Genomic DNA, 20,934 nt, shown 5'->3' with positions numbered 1-20,934 from the left:
TGTAATTCACAGAAGACGTAGAAGTGTGAGGGCAGAGAGAGGTTTTCGGGGAGAATTTAAAAGGGATTGAGAAAAATATTGCGGTGAATGTATGGAGAGAATGCAAGTAGAGGTGGAAGTGGAGCAAACCAGAGAAATACATGGGGGAAAAAAATGGATGAAAGTTGGCCAAAGATGAAGGGAGACAACAGGGGGTGTGCGGACTATTGGCAATGTAGAACAGGTGAGGAGGACAATAGGCGAACATGGGTTCTTGGAACCGGGGCAAAGGATTATGGGATATGGGACAAGGCACAAGGGACACATCCACAGTAAACAGAGGGGTTGTGGTCTGGGATCTGGAGAGGCAGAAAATGGGTCGCTGCGATGGGTGACTTGGCCGGAAAGCTGTGGCACATATTTGCAAGAAAAGAACAGCTGCATGCACAAACAGTCCCACACAAACAAATAAAATAACAACATTTGAACAAAAATGCGTGGCTTATGCATCAGTGTAATGCTAGCATGGATACGCACTCGCAAACATGAAACCTGCCGAGCACATCATGAATACTAAGATGAGGATATATCACTCGAAGTAGCAGCGATCCACATAGACAGGCACACACGTATAGATGACACTTTCTCAGACAAAATACACAACAGACTGACTGAACTGACACCCCATCTTCTTATACATTTTTATACACTACTGTGACAATGACACAACCCCACCTTCTCTTCTGTTGTCTCCGTGTTTGTGTGTATGTGTATGGGCGCGTGTGTTGGTGGCGATGGCAGGGTGCGTTTAGCATCGACTGTGACACCTCTTTGGCTGTTGCTCCACTGCCTCAGCTGAATACCTAAGATGGGGGCCATCTGGCTCCACTAAGACTTGCACACAGTCCTCTGGGAGTCCTTGGAGAGGGACCGACAAGCGTATGAAGCACACTCTTGAGATCTGACACAATTTGCAGCTTGGTCTGTTTTTTTTTCTTCTGTTTTTAGGATTTGCCGTTTTTTTTTTTTGTTTTGTTTTTTCAGGCAAGTGTTGTAGAGTGTCAAAAGGAAGGCAAAGTTGCCACTGGGATACTGTCAGCTCATGCTGTTGTGAGGAGATCATGGGGAGTATCGTGCTTTTCGTGCCTGTATTTTAGACTGCTGCAGTCTTTAGCCCTGCGTTTACTGTTGCAAATAGATTCTCCCTTGAGGCAGCCCAAGGAGCCAAAGTCGTGATTGATGAGATTTGGTCTGATATTCATTTTTTTTTTATGTTGAAGAAGTTGTAAATATGATGTGTCTATCTGTGTGTTTGGAAAACCCACCGCTCACAGTTGGCAGGGACGCTCTCGAGGCAGAAATAATCATGTTGGTTGAGTCAAACCTCAGCGGTGAAGCCGTGGAGATACAGTTATTCTTGTGAAGTAACATTCAAATATTCTGTGGGCTGTTTGAACCAGCAGGCAGCAGAGAGTCACCCCTGATACGCACACACACACACACACACACACACAAACACATAGACACAGTTAACTTCTCAGGTCTTGCCTTATGTGAGTGCAACATGCCAGACCTCACCATGACCTTCATGTACAGCCGTGCACCTGCGCGTGCACGCTCAGCCAGTCACGCTCACATCATGCTTACTTTCTCTTGCCACTCCCAAGCAGGTGGAACCAATCAAATAAACTCTCCTCTGTCTCTCATCACTCTCCTACTCTCTCTCAAACATTTCCAATCATCTTGCTTTCTCTCTGCGTATGCCAAGCTGCAGGCCTGGGTTTAATCCACCACACTGATTTTGATATCATCTATTTTTTAGAGTTTTTTTTTTTTCTCTTTAGTTTCATATGCAGCCTATCCAAACCCAGTGGTCCAAGAAGTCTTCAGATCCTTTACTACTTAAAATAAAAGTAGCGATACCGGAGTGTATAAATATGAGTGAGGTTCCTTGCCTAAGTAGAAAGTATTTTCAGTATTATCAGCGCAATTCACTTACTGTTATGTTTTTAGATCAATATTATAGTTGCATTGAAGTGAGTGTTGTTGTTGCACCAATTTTAACTACTTTATATTTTGCAGCAATGCATTTGAGATCATCAAATGTTGGTGGTGTTGCTGTCATCTGAGAACAATGCGTCTTTTCATGAGTTGAGAAATACAACCCTGTTTTCAGCTTTGTGACCAAAGCTTTGTTTTCCAGCTAAACCAAGAGATTTTTAAATAGTAATTTAGATAAAGAAGTTGTAAAATTTGCTCAACCCATTAAGGAACACTCAAATTTAAAATTTTGGAGACACATGGTTTTCATTTCAACAGTTTGGCTCTATAGTTCTTGGTTGATTAGAGCTTTGTGAGCGTAACAGAAGGCAGTAAAGCTAAGCCAAAACACACAGCCATACGTGTCTGGGTTTTTTCCACAATTCTCGTTGTCTATTACGAACACTTAATCTTGACAAAGCCCCTGGCTGTACGGCTTCTGTTCTGTCACACATAAACAAAACAGTGGCCACGCATAACCTTTACGTTACACTCGAGTTGAGAAACAAAAGAAACCATGAGCTCGATAACAGGTGTTTTCTGCTGCTCATCCAACTTGAGGCAAGACAAGGTGCTGTATGGTTACGTTGCTCGTCTTGTAACTATGCTTAGTTACAAGAGGAGCAACGTAACCAGACAGTCTGTCTTAAAGGCCCAACACGATGGGCATTAAGAAAAAAACCTAAAGATTAAGTAATCACTAAAGCTGTCTGACAAATCCTATGGAATGTGGTGGAATAGACTCATAAGGTGGGCAAAATGTACTAAAGTAAAAGTGCAAGTACCTGGAATATCTTCTGTGTGCAGTAGTTGAGTAAATGTAGTTGTTACATTCTGCCCCTGTCCTACCCTCACCCCTACACCCTACCCTGTCCTCATCCTCCTCTGTCTCTGGTGAAAGCTTCCTGTTGAGGATAATTTGTGCTAGGGTAGAAACAGGTCAATATTAGCTATACATGTAAAACTAGGAGGAAAATTCAGACTGCTTCACTCTCTCTCAGGCCAGACTCTGATCTCAACTCTCAGTTCACAATTGTTGGCAAAGAGAACACAATACCATTTCTTTTTGGATTCAGCCATGTCAAGTCATGTGTCAGAAACTCCGCCCATCTGACACAGATCACAGGTCATTGCCGGTCAGGTTCGGGAGTGCACCCACCATTACCCGGGGGGGGATTGGCTTGTAGCGTGCCTGCTGTTTGATCAGGCTGTCGGCTAATTGGCTGCTGTCTTGTGAAGGGAGCAGGTAATGGTGAATTTTAATGAGATTCCGGATCCTAATACATGCAGTCGGTGAACAGATCAAGGCCAGTGAATTCTAGCTATCTTTTTGTGGGAGAAGGGTTGCGAAAGGGTGGGGTGGGCAGACAGAGGTGCAAAGATGAGAGGGGGAAAAAAAGTGAGTGGTAGCAAGAGGGAAGAAGAGCTGGAGACCAATCAACCTTTAAACCCTAAGTGGCTCCGGGCCAAGCCTTAAGATATTCTATTTCCTACCTTCACCTCTGCTCCCTCTTCTCCATCTACCTTTCTCTCTCACACAATATCTCTGCCATCATGTTCTAGGCTGTCTCCCCTCCATTTCTCTCTTGCAAAGTTATTCTCTATCAGTCTTCTTTCTGTGTATTGCAATGGGTTAGAGAGTTCAGCCTTTTGGAGTGGACAGCAGCAACTGGAGGGTGATGTGTGCACTTGCTGGTGGGTAAGTGGGTGTGATCCAGCTATATCTCAAGTAGATTTTCAACAATCTGCAGAAAAGTAAGATATACTGTATATATTTAACTCTTTAAATTTTTCTATCCTAATGAAAATATATTAAACCTTTCTTTGAAATACTTGGATAGGAATCAGCTATACTGAGCAATAATAAGGTGAAAATAGAGAGAGGGAGACTAAAAGAAAGAAGGAGACGGGGGATTGAATCAACTGTTCTGATCTTCACAGCTTTTAGTGTGTGTATGTTTGCAATCAGCGTTAAGAAAATGTGAGATTTCTCCTTGTGTGTGTGATGCAATCCAATTTCAAAATTGGTTCGGGTTTTAAAAGTCTGAGCCCGCGCTAAGAGGGCAGAGAGGTAGAGACAGTTTGAGAAACGAGAGATGCTAACAGAAGAGACAAAATAGAGAAAGTTTCTCCTACTTGCTGTTCATTTCATCAGTAGCCCCGGTACGTACCAAACGAGCACCAGCACAAATACACATTTAGGTTTGTGAAATACTCCCCTTGGGTACATTCATGACCCCTTGGGTTTTTGTAACTACCTTTTAAATTTCTCACAAATACATATATGGTTGTTAAAGATAGAGAAAAATACAAAAAAAAACTCTTCTCTCCTAAAACCTACTTGTACATCCTTATTTATTTTCTTTTGCATTGTTTTGTTCTCGGTCAGTCTTTCCTCCGCCTCTTCTCTTTGTAGTGCTAATGCGGTGCTGTGTTTGGTGTTGAAGGGTCGAATGCTTATTTTATTGTGTTTATTTTAGAGGAAGAAGTGAGTCCAGGGCATCAGGCAGGCTGGATGAAAAATTAATAAGACACATAGTGAAACATGAGCAGGTGTGTTTGTATGTGAGAGAGGGGGTTAGTTTCCTGATATGTCTGCAAGAATGCATGTTTGACAGACGGTGTGAGGGAGTGTTTGTGGTGTGTTCAAGTCTGTGTGTACGTATGTGTGTGTGTGTGTGTGTGTGTGTGTGTGTGTGTATGTGAAGAAGAGGGAGACAAAGTAAAAGAGAGAGAGAGCCGGCAGGCAGGCAGGCAGGCAGGCAGGCAGGCAGTGGCCGCCCTGTAATGAGACAGTGAAGAATAAGCTTGGCAGTATCAGCAACAGATCTGGCTGTTCTTTCTCTTCCTGTCCGCCTGCCTCTGAGGTGACCCTTGCCCTCTCTTACTACTCTCACACACCTAAAGAGAGAGCGAAAAAGAAAGGAGGGAAAAAAATGCAGAAAAATGTGGCGGGAAGGTGAGTAGTACAGCAAAGGGGTAGACGGAGATATTGTAATGCAGGAATATCGAAGCCGATGAAGCAGAAATAGTAAAATTCTGCTTTTGATGTTCAGGACAATGAATCCAGGGTTGTGCTGCAAACTTTGATTCAAAAAGCATTCAAAGTCTTTGGAGGCTTTGCTGAAATGTGGACTTCTTCCACATTGAAGTGCTTGACTGCATGTCCCGATATAAACTCCAAAGTTTCAAACCAGGACAGGCTCGTTAAAAAGGTTTTTTCTTGTATGAAATAGGATGAAAGTGTCCACATATATACAGTGAATGCGTGGAATTAGATTGAAGAGAAAGAAAGCGTGAGTCTTACCGTAGCCTTAGACCCCGAGACCCTGACATGACTCATGTGATTCAGTCCACATTGAGCCTCTGCGATGTACCCTCTGTTGTTTTTGCCAGCTGCTAATCTCGAGCTTGTCCCTGACAAACAAGTCAATTCTCATTCCCGAGCAGCACTCACCGCCTCCACCAGTAAATAATACATTTGCTTAGTCCTGTTAAGATCTACACCAGGAGGTGTAAACCCATTTTTGCATGAGGCACCTGTTATCAGCTAGTCAGTGCGAGCGATTTTTTTTCTTACAAGTGTTAAAGCCTATGCTCATCCTTTGTGTGCATGATCACAGTGACCAACATTTCAGTTTTATTCTTTGTGTTTGTTCTTTGGTTCACAGCTTTCTGGAGGATTATGTGTGCAGCAAAGTTCTTTTGTTCTGTAATGAGGTGCCACTCCTTGCTATGTTTGGGCTCTTTGGCTGTTATTGGTGTATAGGGCAGGCTTGGCACGAACAACAAATCAATAAGTGGATGTTGACCATGTGGATGGCCCTCATGCACCCTGATATCTCATTGGTGGATTAAGAAGTTTTGTGTTTTCTTCATCAGAAATATTCTCACTGCTGCCTTTCACTGACTCCGGTGCTCCCTTTCCACTCAAGATATCTCTCTATGCACCTTTCACCTTTTCCTCCCTCTTCCCCACTTCATACCTCCATATCGGCATTTGTATGCCTGCCAGACGACTGCCAGCCTTCTATCTTTCTCACCCTGTCTTCCTCTCTTGTAGAAAAGGTTCCCTCCAGAGGAAATTCACTCAGATGAGTTTATGGCCTTTGAATCCTTTGATCCTCCGAACCTGTAATGCAGTAATCATGTGTGATTGGAGGATGAAGAAGAGGAGGGGGGACACAAGCTGCATGGCGGCAAGACAGATAGAGGAGAAAGAGGGAGAGAGAAAAGGAGGTGGTGCTGATGGAGCGGGATAAGTGGAAGGAGCTTGCCTCCAGCCAGGGGTGGCTATAGCTCCTGAACTTTCACCATCAATTTCATATAATTCCTGCTCAAGTAGAGCGACCCTGGCCACCCTGGACATCTGGCCACAGCCAATATAAAACACTGAGGTAGAGTCAGAAGGAGCAAAAAGGAAGAGACGGAGAGGGGAAAAGGATGGAGAGCGAGGGGCAGGCAGAAGAAGGTTCTGGCTGATTGGTTTATAACTGGATAGAAAGTTTAGATAAGTGGATCCTTTTTTCGCAGCAACGTTGGCCAGGAGTAAATTGAAAGATCAGTGTCTTTGAGACGCTTTTACAACGATAAGGACTCACTTGTTTGATTGTCCTGGTGATTCCACCTGTGGCAGGACTGTAGATAGCCTTATGCTTCATCCCATGTCAGGTTATTTTCAGGATGGGTTCCTTAATGAGAAGCTAACAGGGGCAAATGTCCTCTTTTCTCCCCTATAAAACAGACATAGCTGTGTTCCAACTGTAGAAATACCCAGATATCACAAAGGTCAGCTATACACTATTCAATGGCTGTAATAAATAATGTGAAATACCTGTAAAAGTATAATAATAACAAATAGTTGAAGACTTTCAACTATTTAATTAGCTGTTATGTAATAACAATTATTTATTTCCATTGCTTCCACTCAGTCATATAAATATTAATAGTTAGATTTCCTGCCTCATTCCTTTTATTGTATTTCATTAAACTGGCTGCAGTATTTTGGTCCCGTATGATTTTGTTGGATGACTTAGAAAATGTAAATCAGTTCTCTGCTACTCTGCTCCTACTGCTGTTCAGAGTACATTTTCATGCACATATTCATATAAATGTGCAATTGGACAAACAGTGCAGCTGGACATGGGATTTACTTGCCCACAACAGTTTCTAACTAATCTAACGGAACAACAAAACAAAAAATAAAAAAGTAAAAATGCCAAGAATTGTGACAATAAAATCATTTTGGAACAGTACTTTTCATGAAAGATGGGCATATGCTGTCAAAAAAGCCTCCAATATCACAAAAAATGTACAGAAGCCAGACCACCAATCCAAACACTACTGGTATAGCACTGTATGCTCCACACCTAAGCAGGAAATAAGAGTTGGGAGAAAGGGGTGGTTGGTGGTGGAGGCGGTGTGACCTTTGGAGTGGCCCGACTCATGCATAAAGAGGAGCGAGGGGATATAGCCCGGACCACCAGCTTCATGCATACACATGAGCCACCAACCCAGGTGACTGAAGTCGTACAACACAGAGGTCGCTCTATGGGCCCTGCAGGATTGGCAGAGTTGATAAGACTGACTGACGCATGCTTCACAAGTGCCGTGCCTACGCTTCTTGCGGTAAAAGTTGGACGATGAGCTCGACAGCATGATTATGAGCATTTCCTCTATGGTGGGAAGAAACACCTCAGCAAGGATTGAGTATGTAAAATAGGACACAACACAATACACAGTCAAGAAAAATATACACATCTTTCAAAATCCAAGACAGTGCAGTTCTTTGTGAGATGGAAGGTGTGTTCTTATCTGAGCCACAAATGGAGAGTGTGAAGGAAATCTCTGTCAGAGAAAGGCCAGTTGATGCTTTCCAGGACTTCTCCATGATTACAAAGCTTGTGTTCTGGAGTGCAGCCCGGATCCTACTGGATTTAACAGCAGCTGTTCATATTTAAAGAACGCTGTGCTTCTTGGCCCTTAAAGGGCAAAGCCACATCCAACATGTGTTGCTTTAGCCTCTGTCTTTCCCTTCTGTCCACAAACTCACCCCATTTGCCATCACATCTTTCACTGAAATACATGGAGCTCTGTTTAACCATCACATCTCTGTTTGAATGGGTGTTTCATTAGGTTGTTACAGCTGAAGCAGTTTTTTTTTTCATTTAGCACAGAATGTACTATATGAGAGTTTCCTCTTATTGTCATTTTTTGCAGGTTTTTTCTTTACTGACAGAAGAAATTTGACTACACACCAATTTCTCTGTCAGTTGCTGCTTTACTTCAGGAAATGATGGTGAAATTGCAGCTGGCTTCTTCTGTTGTCCACTTTTCTTCCTAACACTCCTGGTTGTTAACCAGCTTATCAAAATTCTACCCACATCCTCTCAGTCTTGCCATCTTTTTAAGTGACTTATTTATCTAACACTCCAACTGTTTCCACCCTGGTGAATGCCCATATCCTCTCTGACCCTTGCTGCCACGTTGGCTTGCAATTTCCACATCTTCAAGTGACACTAAGCAATTACCATGCAGTCTTCTGGCTGGCCCTCAGCTGATTTCTAGCCACCACATATTTGTAATTGTTGCCCTGCTCACCAAAGGTGCCTCCAAATCGGTAATCAGTGGCTTAATTACACTAAGCTAATGGCCCACCAAGGCAGTGACCTCACACCCCAGCCACACCCATCCACTTCCCTCCAAATCCCTTGGCAATTACTGTCAGACTGTGTTTGGTGGGATTTTTATTTTGGTTAGATTTGTTGCTTTGGCAGAAAATGGCACTAAGCAACAGCTCAGTTTTCTAAATCTCCTGTTGTTTGGCCCAACTCTGCTTGGCAAGAGAGGTGTTTGCGCCACATGTCAGGAGTACCAAGTCCTAACTCTCTCACACATATAACCCCTGTTCATCCCCTGTGAAAGCAGTTTGGGTATCCAATATTGAAAAAAAAAAGTCCAAGTTGACTTTTTTCACATATGACACAACTCTTTTTTAATAGATCAGTTTGTCTTCTTGCTGCTGAACAAAGAGTAGGGACTGCTGAAGAATAGTGAAGAAGGTGAGAGGCATTCTCAATTATCGTGCACTGTTTAAATTATGAACTCTAAAAGTTATTTTGCAGTCGGAAGACTGTTATAGCTCCTCATTTATTGCCAAACTTATGTGGTATGTTGCACCCCAATGAGCTGTCAAAGCACCCACCAGTACACTTTCTGATCAATGTCAGCAATAATTCGATATGACATAAAACTATGCTGCCGAATTACATTTTCAGACAAGATCCAAGACACTTAAGTCATTTTAAAAGTTGTATGAAATACGTTGAGAAGTTTTGGCTCTCATGTAGCTCGTATTTTTTCCCTACGCACAGCAGGGGAGAATCCCTCCAGGAAACATATCTCTAAAAATATGGATATGCTGTTTAAGCAACCAGACATTGGTTCAGTCACAGTGGCTTCTTATTCAACACATTTCATCTTCTTGTTAATGGGAAGTGGTAATTGAATGTGAAATCTGTTAAACTGCTGACTTTAGAAGGTTGCACAGGACACTCCTTTCCAAAGTGTAATATACAACATGTATATATCCATTGTTCACAAAAATCTCAGAAAATTAGCTTTGAACAAGTTGTATCTGTCAACACAGTTTGGTTAAATTAAGACATAGAATAATTTAACTAGGTTTCTTCCTAGTCTATAACTATACAGAGCTTTTTGACAATATGTTAAATTATGAGTGTGGTAAAGTGTATATTTCAACCTTCCTCGGTTAGAGACTGTATTTTAGTAGAATAAATAAGGTTTTTGTGATTGAATGAGATGCAAACAAGTGAGAGAGCTAACAATTAAAACAACAGAAGCCCATATTTTATAAGACTGGTGCAGCAGCACTGCCACCCACACTGTGTGGTAAACTGACGTCAGGTTTCAAGGTGCCCATTGCACCTCCACACACACACATGCACACACACGCACACACAAAAAAAACACAGACGCACACTCAAAGCCACCCACCACTAAACCAGACCTGACTGGTTGACATTTCTCTATGGTGAGGCACTTCCTTTAATGGCCCCGGCCTCATCCCCTGTCTCCCCTGGAGTTCGCCTGTCTTACCCCAGATGCCTCGAGAGCCTGACGAGAGAGAGAGAGAGAGATACTGAGGGAGAGAGACTTCCACCGGTTGAAACTGATAAACAGACTTTTTTCCCCCCCCTTCTATGTTGTTTTTTTCCCTTCCACCTCTTCTCTTGCAGGCAGGGGATCTTTGGAGCTGTCCTAGACAATTACTCCTCTCTCTTGTCTGTGCTGTGTCTATCAAGGTGTCTCACCACGCCAGGGAAACAGCCCCTTAGTCGGTGCAGTTCCTTCTGTTTGTGAATTTTAGTGAAAATAATATGTTTATATAATGCAAATCTTGATTATTGATTCAAAGGAAATTCCTGCTTTCTCTAAAGTAGACACTGGTACAGCAGCTCAGGCCAGTATCATTATCTTAATAGGCTAGGTCAGCGCAATGCCTAAATCGATGTGGTGTGTGAGGTTTTCAGGGACTGGACCTTAAAATCTGAAAAATATAATAAGAGATAGAAGACTTTAATTTCAGAAAGCAATTATTTCCTTCAATTTAGCATCACAAAATTCTTTAAAAAACAACCCTTTTCTGAAGATTATGTTCCGTTTCCTTTATAAGTAAGCCGACATTATTTCAAAACCTTATTTTCTCAAAATACGAGAGCCTGTTATAATGACACTATAGTTCCCTTCTTTGCCTGTAATGGACAGGAAATGATACCCAAACCCTACACACTATTTCCCTGCTCAGCCTGAGGGTAAAAAATTGTTTCCTGCCTCATGCCATCCATAAACAGGTTTTTTATTACTTGGTTCAGAACCTCGTATTTGCCATTCAATTCCTCTCTTCCTTGATCCTTTTGGCTTTCACATTTGACAAAACTGTGGTCATAGCTGCTACCTGTGGTGGTTGCTGCCATTTGTTCTCCAAATTATCCCCCTCTTGGCTGCTATCTCTGTCTTTCTTTGGCAAACAAGCTGTCTACTTGCTGTTTAGCTCTGTGGCGATGATAGCTTTATGAATGTGGCCTAATATGGGCTGTGTTCAGAATTGGAAGCAGCATGGAAAGTGTCTGCAAGCCACCAACTGTCAGAACCGTCAGAACAGTCAGTTTGGTCGCCAGACTTTTACATTTAAATGAATGTCTGTTATGTTCAAATGAGTCCACACATACTATGACTTTCACTACCAGATAAATCTCTCTGTTTCTCAGCATACAGGAGTTTTGAACTCTGGAGTCTGTTGAAACTTTCCCAGACCGGCACACTGGTACTGATGAGTTTTACCAGTAATTGCCAGTAAAGATTGGTTTGTGAGAGCTGAAGGGGAGCCAGTTAGGAATATGGCGGCATCTGCATCATAAGGATGTTGACAGTGTTTGTGTAATGACTCTTACTGCCAGAAGGTGCAAGGTGCCAACCTGCTCATCAGGAGCAATTTGGGGTTCAGTATCTTGCTCAAGGATACTACAACATGCAGTGGGGGGAGCGGGGGAGTCAAACCTGTTACCGAGTACTTGACGACCCACTCTACCTCCTGAGCCACAGCTGCCCCATTCTCTTATATTCACATTTCCATTCTAGCTACTTCAAACATAAGGGTCAACAGCACTTTTTTTCAATGCACTGGTAAATTTTCCTTTGTCTAAAATGTATGGAATTTTACAATACATATGTTAAAAGGCAGTTTTCTCAAAATGGCTTTTCTCTTATGGTCATTGCCAGGATCTCGACTTCAGAGGCACTTGCATGCACCAAACTTCCCAGTTTCATTCCTATCTATAATCTGATGGTTTTAACAGAGGTTTTTTCATATATCATTCATAACCTTATTTATGTAACATTTTCTTCGTAAAAGCAGGGATTATTTTTTATTAATCAGTATTTTCTGATTTGTGTAGTGATAAAAAATGAAATCCAAAATTCCCTTTGTGAAGAAAGATATCATCACAATGAAACATGAATTTTGAACCTGGCTTGATCCAATGTTCAGATTTCTTGCCTCTAATTGTATGCAAATTATTACAATTTTAAGTAGCAAATGCCTCATTTGCATGTTTAAAGATGACATTTGAGAAAATTTGTAATACAAAAAAGGTTTGTCTTAATCTAAATAATAAGCTGAGGAAGTTTTATGGTGATTTCTATTCGTTCAATTTTTCCCCCTATTTAAACACATTTGCACAAATTTATTTATTTATTTATTTTTTTCTCAGCCTCAGTTTACAAAGTCAACCAAAAGTTCCCTTAAGTTCTTAACCGTTTCCCTCTGTAAACGCATATGAAGCACCAACAAAAAGAAAAAGTAAAACGCTGGTTTAACCTTTGGAGTCTTCATATGGTCAGAGAGCTGACCCCACAAACTCATTTTGCAGGGCAATAAGCAATACTGCAAACTCCTGCCTTACTTTCAGTGCCCAATCTCTCTCTCGCTCTCTCTCTCTCTCTCTCTCTCGCTCTCTCTCTCTCTCCCTCTTCCTTCTCCTCTCCCCCTCTTACTTTCTCTCATCTGGTCTTTCAGACTGTTTTCTCCGAGGTTGTGTTTTGGAGATCTTGATGTAAATGTTGCCCTTGGTGGCTAGATGTGCTAGGTGTGGAGAATACCAATGGGACACCAGGCGTCTTTCTGGGAACAGAGCAGGGTGGTAGAGGTTGAGTGCTGGCTGTATAATAACCATTATTCAGCTGAGATGGCTATCCAGAGAGGGCTATCGGTGCTGGGGCCAGAGACACTGTGATTAGATTTCCCGTGTTGCTATTTTTCTTTGTCCCCGGACGTTTCTATGTCACTGTTCCCCTGTCTTCCTTTGTATATTTCTCAAGCAATTGAACAGAAATCCTGTTGAATGCAGGGAATGTCACAGAAAGACGCACTGAAGACAGGGAAAGTACAGAATTTTCTTGAACTACCGTTTGGTTTGGTTGGAAGATATACATTTGGCTGTATCACAAATTGCCAGCTGTCAACCACAGAAGAGGAAGATGCTAAGTGAAACAGATTGTTGCACTGTTCTGTTGGAATGAAGACGAGACGTTTACTGGTAGTTTCACACATTCTCAATAGCTTTTGGCTTTTACACAAACTAGAGTACAAAACAATATTGATCTCTTTCCCTACATAAAGAATACAGGTTCATGATGCTGAATGTACTCTGTGCAAGAAATTTACTTCTTATTACTCAAGCTTATGTGGCCAGCCACTGGAATAAGAATCATTAGACTCAAATATTGGTACATCCAAACTCTTAAATTGCATCTGTTTCCATTCACTTGCGTCCTTTCCTTGCATTTAGTCCCTCCCACCGAGGATACATGCAGAGGCAAGGAAACCAAGCAAAGAAAGAGGAAACCAGGAAATGTGTTCACAGAGATGTCCTTGCTTCTGAAGTGTCATCTAAAGTGATATCCGCCATCTTGTTAAAATGTTGTAGATGCTGCTCTCGTGTGTCCTGGTGGTTTGGGATGACCTGCAAGATGGCAAACCAGAACGACTTCCTCTTCAAGCGAGAAGCAAGGAAATATCAAATAATATACTTAGGATGTGCCCCAGGTGGTCCATGTTTACAATTGAACATTGTAGACTCAACCATTATGGTGATATACTAAATAAGTGTATATCAAACATGGTATTCGACCATTCATGCACACATGCATTATAGGAAAAAAGACTCCCCAAAATACAGTTGTACGCCAGCTGTACTACAGAAACTCAACACAGGCAATTTTCTCTTGTCGCTGGCTTATTTGATGTAAATAGTTCTGGCTGTCTTGTAGGTGCAGAGCAAATGAAACTACATTGTCTAGAGTGCGAGCAGCTGGGTCTGCCCATTAGACAAACATCTATTTATCCAGATTGCATTTATGTGTGTGAAAGAGAGCATGGCATCGGTATTCTCCATCCTCTCCCACTATCATCCTCACTCTCTGTATCCTCTAATCTTAACCTCTGTTTCTCTTTCTCTCCTTCTGTCTTGCTCCTCCTCTCCCCGTGCTCTTACTCCATCTCTCTCCCAGCAGTCTCTCTGTGGTATTAATGCACAGACCTGCTTAAAGCCTGTGTCTCTGTGCCGTGGCGCTGGGTAATCAGTTAACCTGATTACGCTGCTGATGAAATTAAATCATTTCAGTAAGTGAAAATAATAATATGAGTAATAGGTGCGGGGGACGGCGGAGCACCCCACAGCATTTGCTGCAGTCCCAGCTCGTCAAGTTTTACCTCTCTCCATCTCTCTCTTACTATAGCTCACTCCACTCTATGAGAGCAATGATAGTTCAGAACAAGCAGCTTTGATGCCACCAGCCATGTGTATTACTATACAGGTAATTGACAAAAACCAGTACTACTGAAGTCGTAGGCTTTATTCTTTCTGGACGTCAGTGGGTAGAGAAACGCAATGGAAATGCCAGCCGCCATGGTTAAGTGTATTTCCCTGCATGTGCAACAGAGGGTGACTACTACGTAATTATAGTACAATACAGTGCTTATAGCAGAGTAGCAGTAGGCGCTACAAGAAGGATCACTCATTCTACTTTTGCTTCTCTGGAAAAAAGTGAAAGTGCCTATCAAATGGCATATTTAATCACAAAGCCCTTTTATATGGTGCTGTAGGAATCTGGTAAAATTATGACGATACCAGAATGGCTAAAAAAAGAAATAATTTAGTTGCAGTGAATCACTGAAAATGAGATAAGTCAGGAGTGAATGACTCTAAAGGATAGACTTTTTAAGAGGGCAACACTTAGCATGATAGAAAGCAGAACGCAACAGCAGGCATGATTCGGCAGATTAACAGCCGGGCAGTGGCTAAGCTAACCAGAGGCTGATTAAAGGCTTTGCACCTGCCACTTGTCTAATGATATTAAATGGCGAAATAGCGAAATTAAAGACAATTACGGATGATGATGGCACTCAAGCCAAGCCCAAAAAGCCGAAGAGAATGACGAAAATCAAAATCTAGTTGAGGTCAACCTGAGCCTGTAGAAGGCTTAGCTTTGGAGTCAAGCTGATCATACCAGCTGTTATATGGAGTGGGCATGGTCTGTTCGTCATCACACTAACCCTAGCTAATACTGCACTGTAGTAAAGGTTATTGATCTTGCTCTTGCATGACCTGAAAGCCTTTTCTAATTAACACGTGCACCCATCCAAATTATGTTTGAATAGCTCCGGATGTATCTTGTGAAAACCCCCCCCACAATTCCTGATTGTTGAAAACTTGTATTTGGTAGATAAATTATTTTTCATCCTGTTAACAACAGGACAAAGCTGAGCTGCCCAGATGCCAGTAATCAGTATATGTCAACAAGTATTCAAGCACTGACTAATTTCTAAATCAGTGGGACGCATCAAAAAAGCTTTTGTGGCACAAGGTGACCCAACAAAGAAGATGAGGTCGCATGATGGGGTGATTAAGACTCTCTTTAAGCGTCCCCGTCTTGTCTGTTACAACAAATGTACATGTAGAGTAGTCTGAGTTTTTTTCTTTTGTAACCGAATGAGTGAGGCCTGTTTTGATATGCTTCAAATCGGGAAGATGGTCATCGTGTCAGACTCAATTTGATAGTTCCTTTGTTTATTATTTGGTCATCGTCTAGCTTTAGCATTTACACAGTGGTAAAGAACATTAAACATGAATGAATGTGTGTGTCTGAGATAAAACAAGAAAAATCAAAAGTGATGTGGTCGTAATTCTTGATACGATGCAGGGTGTAACTGCAGCGTGTGTCTCATAGCTCTGTAGTATGATGATTGTCAGCCTAAGTGACAAAGCCTGCTCCGGGCAAAATAGACACAGACATTGTCATTGACCAATAAGGTGCACACATCGATTCTATTTGTCCTGTGAAGATTTGTCATCACAGAGAACCCCCAGCGCACATCATAGAAATGCAATTGCTACGCCATTATGGGGAACTGGCCCTTTGGGAATTCTAGGATACTATCAGCCCTTCTCCCCTTCACAGTCAGGCTGCCTAACCCTGAAGTAACACTCCCTCGATGAGTGATCTATTTATTTTTGCATGGCCGCCTTTATCGACGGAGCCTGTAAGCTTCAGGGGGAAAGATGGTATCACACTCTATTCCTAGGGATCTAAGTAACCAGCGTACATGCCATTTATTTAGGAAAGGCTGCCGGTGCTGTATCAGGTCAGAGCAGCTGTAACGATAGCACAATCTCTCCATGAATCCGCCGTCCCTGCGTCATGTTCACTGCTGTTTTAGTTGGTTGGTTTGTTTGTTTGCACACCTTGTCCTGCCCTCCCTTGCTCCTTCAGGCAGACTCCCTCTGTCACTTGCCTAATGTCATTAGTCTCAAATCCACTTACTCTGCGTATGTTTTCAGCTTCATTAATGTAGTCTGTGTAGGCCTCTGTCTTCTGTTTTCATACCGTGAAGGCAGATTTAATATGATGTGAAGCACAGATAGGCCTTGGCAGCATCAAATACATCAGATGTAACAGGGAGCAGGCCAGAGCTACCCTTTGCAGATATGCTTCTCCAACACAGAGCTAGAAGTAGCTAGAGGGGTATGAGAGAGAACCACCTTTTATGGCATCTTATGCATTGATCATTGATGACACGCTGAAGAGGGAGTTTGTGAGAACATATTACTCTGTCTCATTCTGAAGTTTCTAAAGTGAAGTGCAGGTTTGTCATTGCTTTTCTAAGCTTCAGGGGAACTTGGTATAAAGGGATTATACAGGGGTGATCATTAATAATCGATGGAGAGGATACAGCACGGAGCCCAAAACAGTGTAAACGCCTGTTCTTCTTTGAACCTAGCATTGAAATATTCATCATGCCCCTGCTGATGTCAGCCTTAGTTAGAGGTAACCTGTCTGAACTTAGTTTGGAGACCTTCTGGTTCTTCCTTGCTGGTCTTTTATTTTCCAAGATTTAATATTTCAAAATGTGATTACATATGAGCTCACCACTCCTTTTCTCTGTACAACACAAGCACATAATACACATGTAAGTGCTAAAACAACACAGAGGTTTGGTTTCTTTTCCTAATTTATTGAAATGCCTATTTAATAAAAGAAAAATAGGGGTAATTCATTATGTAAGCTATATTAATCAATAATAATCAACATGTTAAAATTCTTGCTGTGAGTTTGCCATCTTTTTAATAAGCAATACCTAACTGTTATGACTTAAAAATCAGGGTCAAAAATAGAACATTTTGAAAAACGCATCCCTTGAATCCATCATTATAAAGTGATGCAATATAGGATAGATTCCCCCGTAAATTAAAGGCAGACAGACTAATCTTGTTTTTAGAGTCACATACTCTAAAACTGCAAATCAACTCACTGTCCTAATTTCCCTTAATTTAGCACTCCCCGGGTGCAGACCACACTACCATGATGTCTACAGAGTGGACATGAGGTCATTGGCTCTCCAGATGAACAGTGACCTCTACTGCGCCACTGGCCAGCATCTTAGTCAGTCAATCTTCTCCGAGTTGTGATGTGGCCATGGGCCTCTGATGCATATTACGGCTCGGGGTACTTCCCCTTGGCTCTCATCATCTAAAAATGAGTCACTGCTCTGGCTCCAGTCGGGGCCAGGTCAACTGATTTGACCCATGGGGCTAATTGCCCCAAGAGAGCAGGGAGTCTGCAGTAGGAGAACAATGACCACAGAGCATATTACACTGTCATCTCCATAATCTCTCAATCATGCATGAGTATTAGCTGCAAGGACACTACCACAATCTTTGAAACTGGCAAAGTGTGATGGTTCTTAAATTAGTGTCACAGTTATGACGGTCATTGAGTGTAAATCATAGCCTTATACACAACTCCTGCCTCTTTAACAACAGAGTGAAATCTGACTAATTACATCTCTCAGTTGGTAAACAGTCGTGGACAATTGGGGGTTATCGTGTGTCTAAACCAAGTAGTGGTTTTGCAGAGCTCTATATAAGCTCATATCGATTTGAGTGTAATTTATTTCACTGAAAATGGGGAAACTAGATGGTAAAATTACTGGGAATACCAGGCTTTTCTTCCTGTAATTGTATTCATTCTATTGTCTCCCCTTCTGATCTTCTATTTGCTTGTTGGTATTGCTATTGGTATTAGGCCACAGGATGGTTTCTCTAACCATTAAAATGCTAGCTCATTTTCCGAGAAAGAGAATCAAAGAAAGCACAATGCCTGCTCTCCTTGGTCTTTGTTCTTAAACCTCTTCAATGCCTTGATGCAGCCCTGTGGGAGAGCGTGGTTGGTAATGAAATGCAGTTTACATGTTTATTCATCACTTATATCCTCAATTGGTTTTATTATCGGGCTATAATCTCACATTCCTGAGGTGTATTTGTCTCAGTAGTCGAAGGTAAATTGGGATTAGAAATTCAAGCAGAAGGATGAATACAAATGCATCAGTGACTGGGGTTTTGGGAATGGTATTGTACAATTATGTGATAAATATAAGGTTTATGGTAACATTGGCATGTCCCAATGTAAAAAAGGTGATTGTAAGAATACTTAAAACACATAATACTGTATGTAAAATTAAATTTCCCCTGGGACAGGTAAAATTACACACCAAATGAAAACCTTAAGGTATACTACACAGTTAGCAATTATCCTAAAATGTAACACATTGGTGAAGTCGTACACGTGGCAGCAAAATATGCAGTTCCAAATATCTTCTTTCCAACAAGAGTGAGAAAAAAGTCCAGATTTGTTGAAATCTGAAATTGAAATTTGTTAGATTTCAATTGATGCAGCGTACTTCTCAATTTATGTTCCAAGATGTGATAGCCACAACTGCAAAAGGTGTCAAAAAGACTCAATCACTGCAGCATAATAATTAATTTTTTCTTCTTTTAGTGAATTCACTATTGTGTTATAGCTCTCAGTTCTAGCGGTGATGGAAATGTATTCATACGGATTACAAATAACTACTTTGAATCGGAACATTTTTAAGTCACAAAGGCTTGCTCAGCATGTCAGAGGACTCACACCCCTTCTTTTCCTGTTCTTTTCACAGAGGACCTACTCCCACCAGGCTTCCCTAACATTGACATGGGCCCTCAACTCAAAGTGGTGGAGCGAACCCGAACAGCCACCATGCTCTGTGCAGCCAGTGGCAACCCTGACCCAGAAATCACTTGGTACAAAGACTTCCTGCCCATTGACCCCAGTGCAAGTAATGGGCGGATCAAGCAGCTGCGCTCAGGTAAGGAAGCTGCTGCCTTTTCCCCCTTTTATTAACCTTAGTTATTATTTTATTTCCCAGGACATTTGTGGTAGTAGCTAACATGGTTGTTTTTGTGCTTTGCAGATATGTTGCCTGTTTGTTTTTTTCACAATATAGTTGCCATAATGCCATGAGGGCAATTGAGAAGAGTGTCTCCAACTTTGTAACACATATAATTGTTTAGGAACTTAGGAATCTTAGTCGGTCCATATTGGAATGTTTCATTCCTGCATTAAATGAGAAACATGAAAACCAATACAACACAGCATTTTGCATTGAAAACTAAATGTAAATCAAATGTGTGTTGACCCAACTAAACTTTGGTATTTACCATGTTTAAAGCATTTAAATCGGTCAAATGTCAGGTGAAGACAATCTAAATTTCCTGGACTACAACATGAGACGCATTTTCCAATGTTTAAGGGTGTAACATTACTGAATGAGGTCAAATCATTCACAACATCCCAGAAGTGTGTCATAGTAGACAATGAGAGCAGGGTCCACATTCTACTGACACAACTCAGTGGTGGATATGTTGTCTTGTTCCCATTGATTAAACCCCACTGAGAGACCCAGTAAAGCAAAGTCTAATTATATAGCTAATTAAGTGTAGGGCCTGAAGTAGCCCCGGGCAATAAGGGGTAGATATTTTAGGTCGATGATTTGTCGCCATTCGAAAAATCCAATGACTCCTATTTGATTTGTTGCTGCAAACGTAAATCAGCGCAGACGCCACTAAATAAAGAGTCTGTTGCCAATGAGTTCCTGCCCCAGTTGTGGCCCTCCTGAGTTGTACACTGAAACAAATCTATTTGTCATCTCATTATTTATGCCCTGACAAATACAGCAAGCCTACAGCTCCCTAAGATGTTTTTAATTTTAGATACGTTTCTTTGGCTTTTAACTTGCAGGTGCACCCCTGTAAGGTAGATGTTTGACTTTAAAGATTTTCAAAAAAACCTGTTCTGTTAAAATATGTCTGACTATTTGCTCCCTCTGGGATGATGTTTTATAGCTGAAAACTCTTTCTTGGTTCACAGCAGCCCGAGGACCTTCTCTGGGGATGTTAGGTTGTCCTGAGGTCTTTTGGATAAAGCTGTCAGCCAGTGCTTTTGACTTAAGTTTGAGGACAAAGAGTCTCCGCTAGGGACTCTTATAAAAAGAGCTCGAACATTAATTATTTCACCATCATGCATCTCTTCTTTCTTCTCCGTACTCTGAAACATTAAGAGCCACAACCTTAAAGGTGCACTTTGGTGTTTTTTTGTTAATGAGTCACATGTCCAGCAAAGATGTCTGTGCATAACCTTCCACATGAAACTTTTTGAAAGGATTTTTTCTTAGCAAACCTGCTTTGCTCCATAGTGTGATTGTTGGTAAAAAATAAAAATAAAAATAAAAACTCCACAGGGCACCTTTAACTGTTCAGGTTCACTGCACCTCCTGACAGGTAACGGATAACTATTCAAGTTAAGGTTGTCATGATCACAATTGTGCCTTCCTAATAACACTTATGCAAGGTATTAGTCTAACACCACACCAAAGAATTATGGAAGATATTTCATCAAGGTTTTACGAGGTGTTACTAGTTGTATGTAGTTTTAGTATACTGTAGTACTAGTGTAATT

At 41.5% G+C, this 20,934-nt stretch overlaps 1 protein-coding gene across 11 annotated transcripts in view; it reads left to right on the top strand.

Annotated features, from left to right (window-relative positions):
• Positions 1-20,934, top strand: part of ptprsa (protein tyrosine phosphatase receptor type Sa) — a 238,323-nt gene that overhangs the window by 123,861 nt on the left and 93,528 nt on the right. For all 11 annotated transcript variants that reach the window (XM_084354187.1, XM_084354195.1, XM_084354186.1 and 8 more), the window contains one exon: positions 19,097-19,285. In XM_084354187.1, coding sequence (XP_084210313.1) covers positions 19,097-19,285 — 189 coding nt within the window. The remainder of the gene's footprint in view (positions 1-19,096; positions 19,286-20,934) is intronic.

Source organism: Pagrus pagrus (genome assembly GCF_965226575.1).
Source record: "Pagrus pagrus genome assembly, chromosome: 6".
Classification (NCBI taxonomy): domain Eukaryota; kingdom Metazoa; phylum Chordata; class Actinopteri; order Spariformes; family Sparidae; genus Pagrus; species Pagrus pagrus.
Note: the sequence above shows the minus strand (reverse complement) of the source record. Positions and strands in the feature narration are given on the sequence as shown.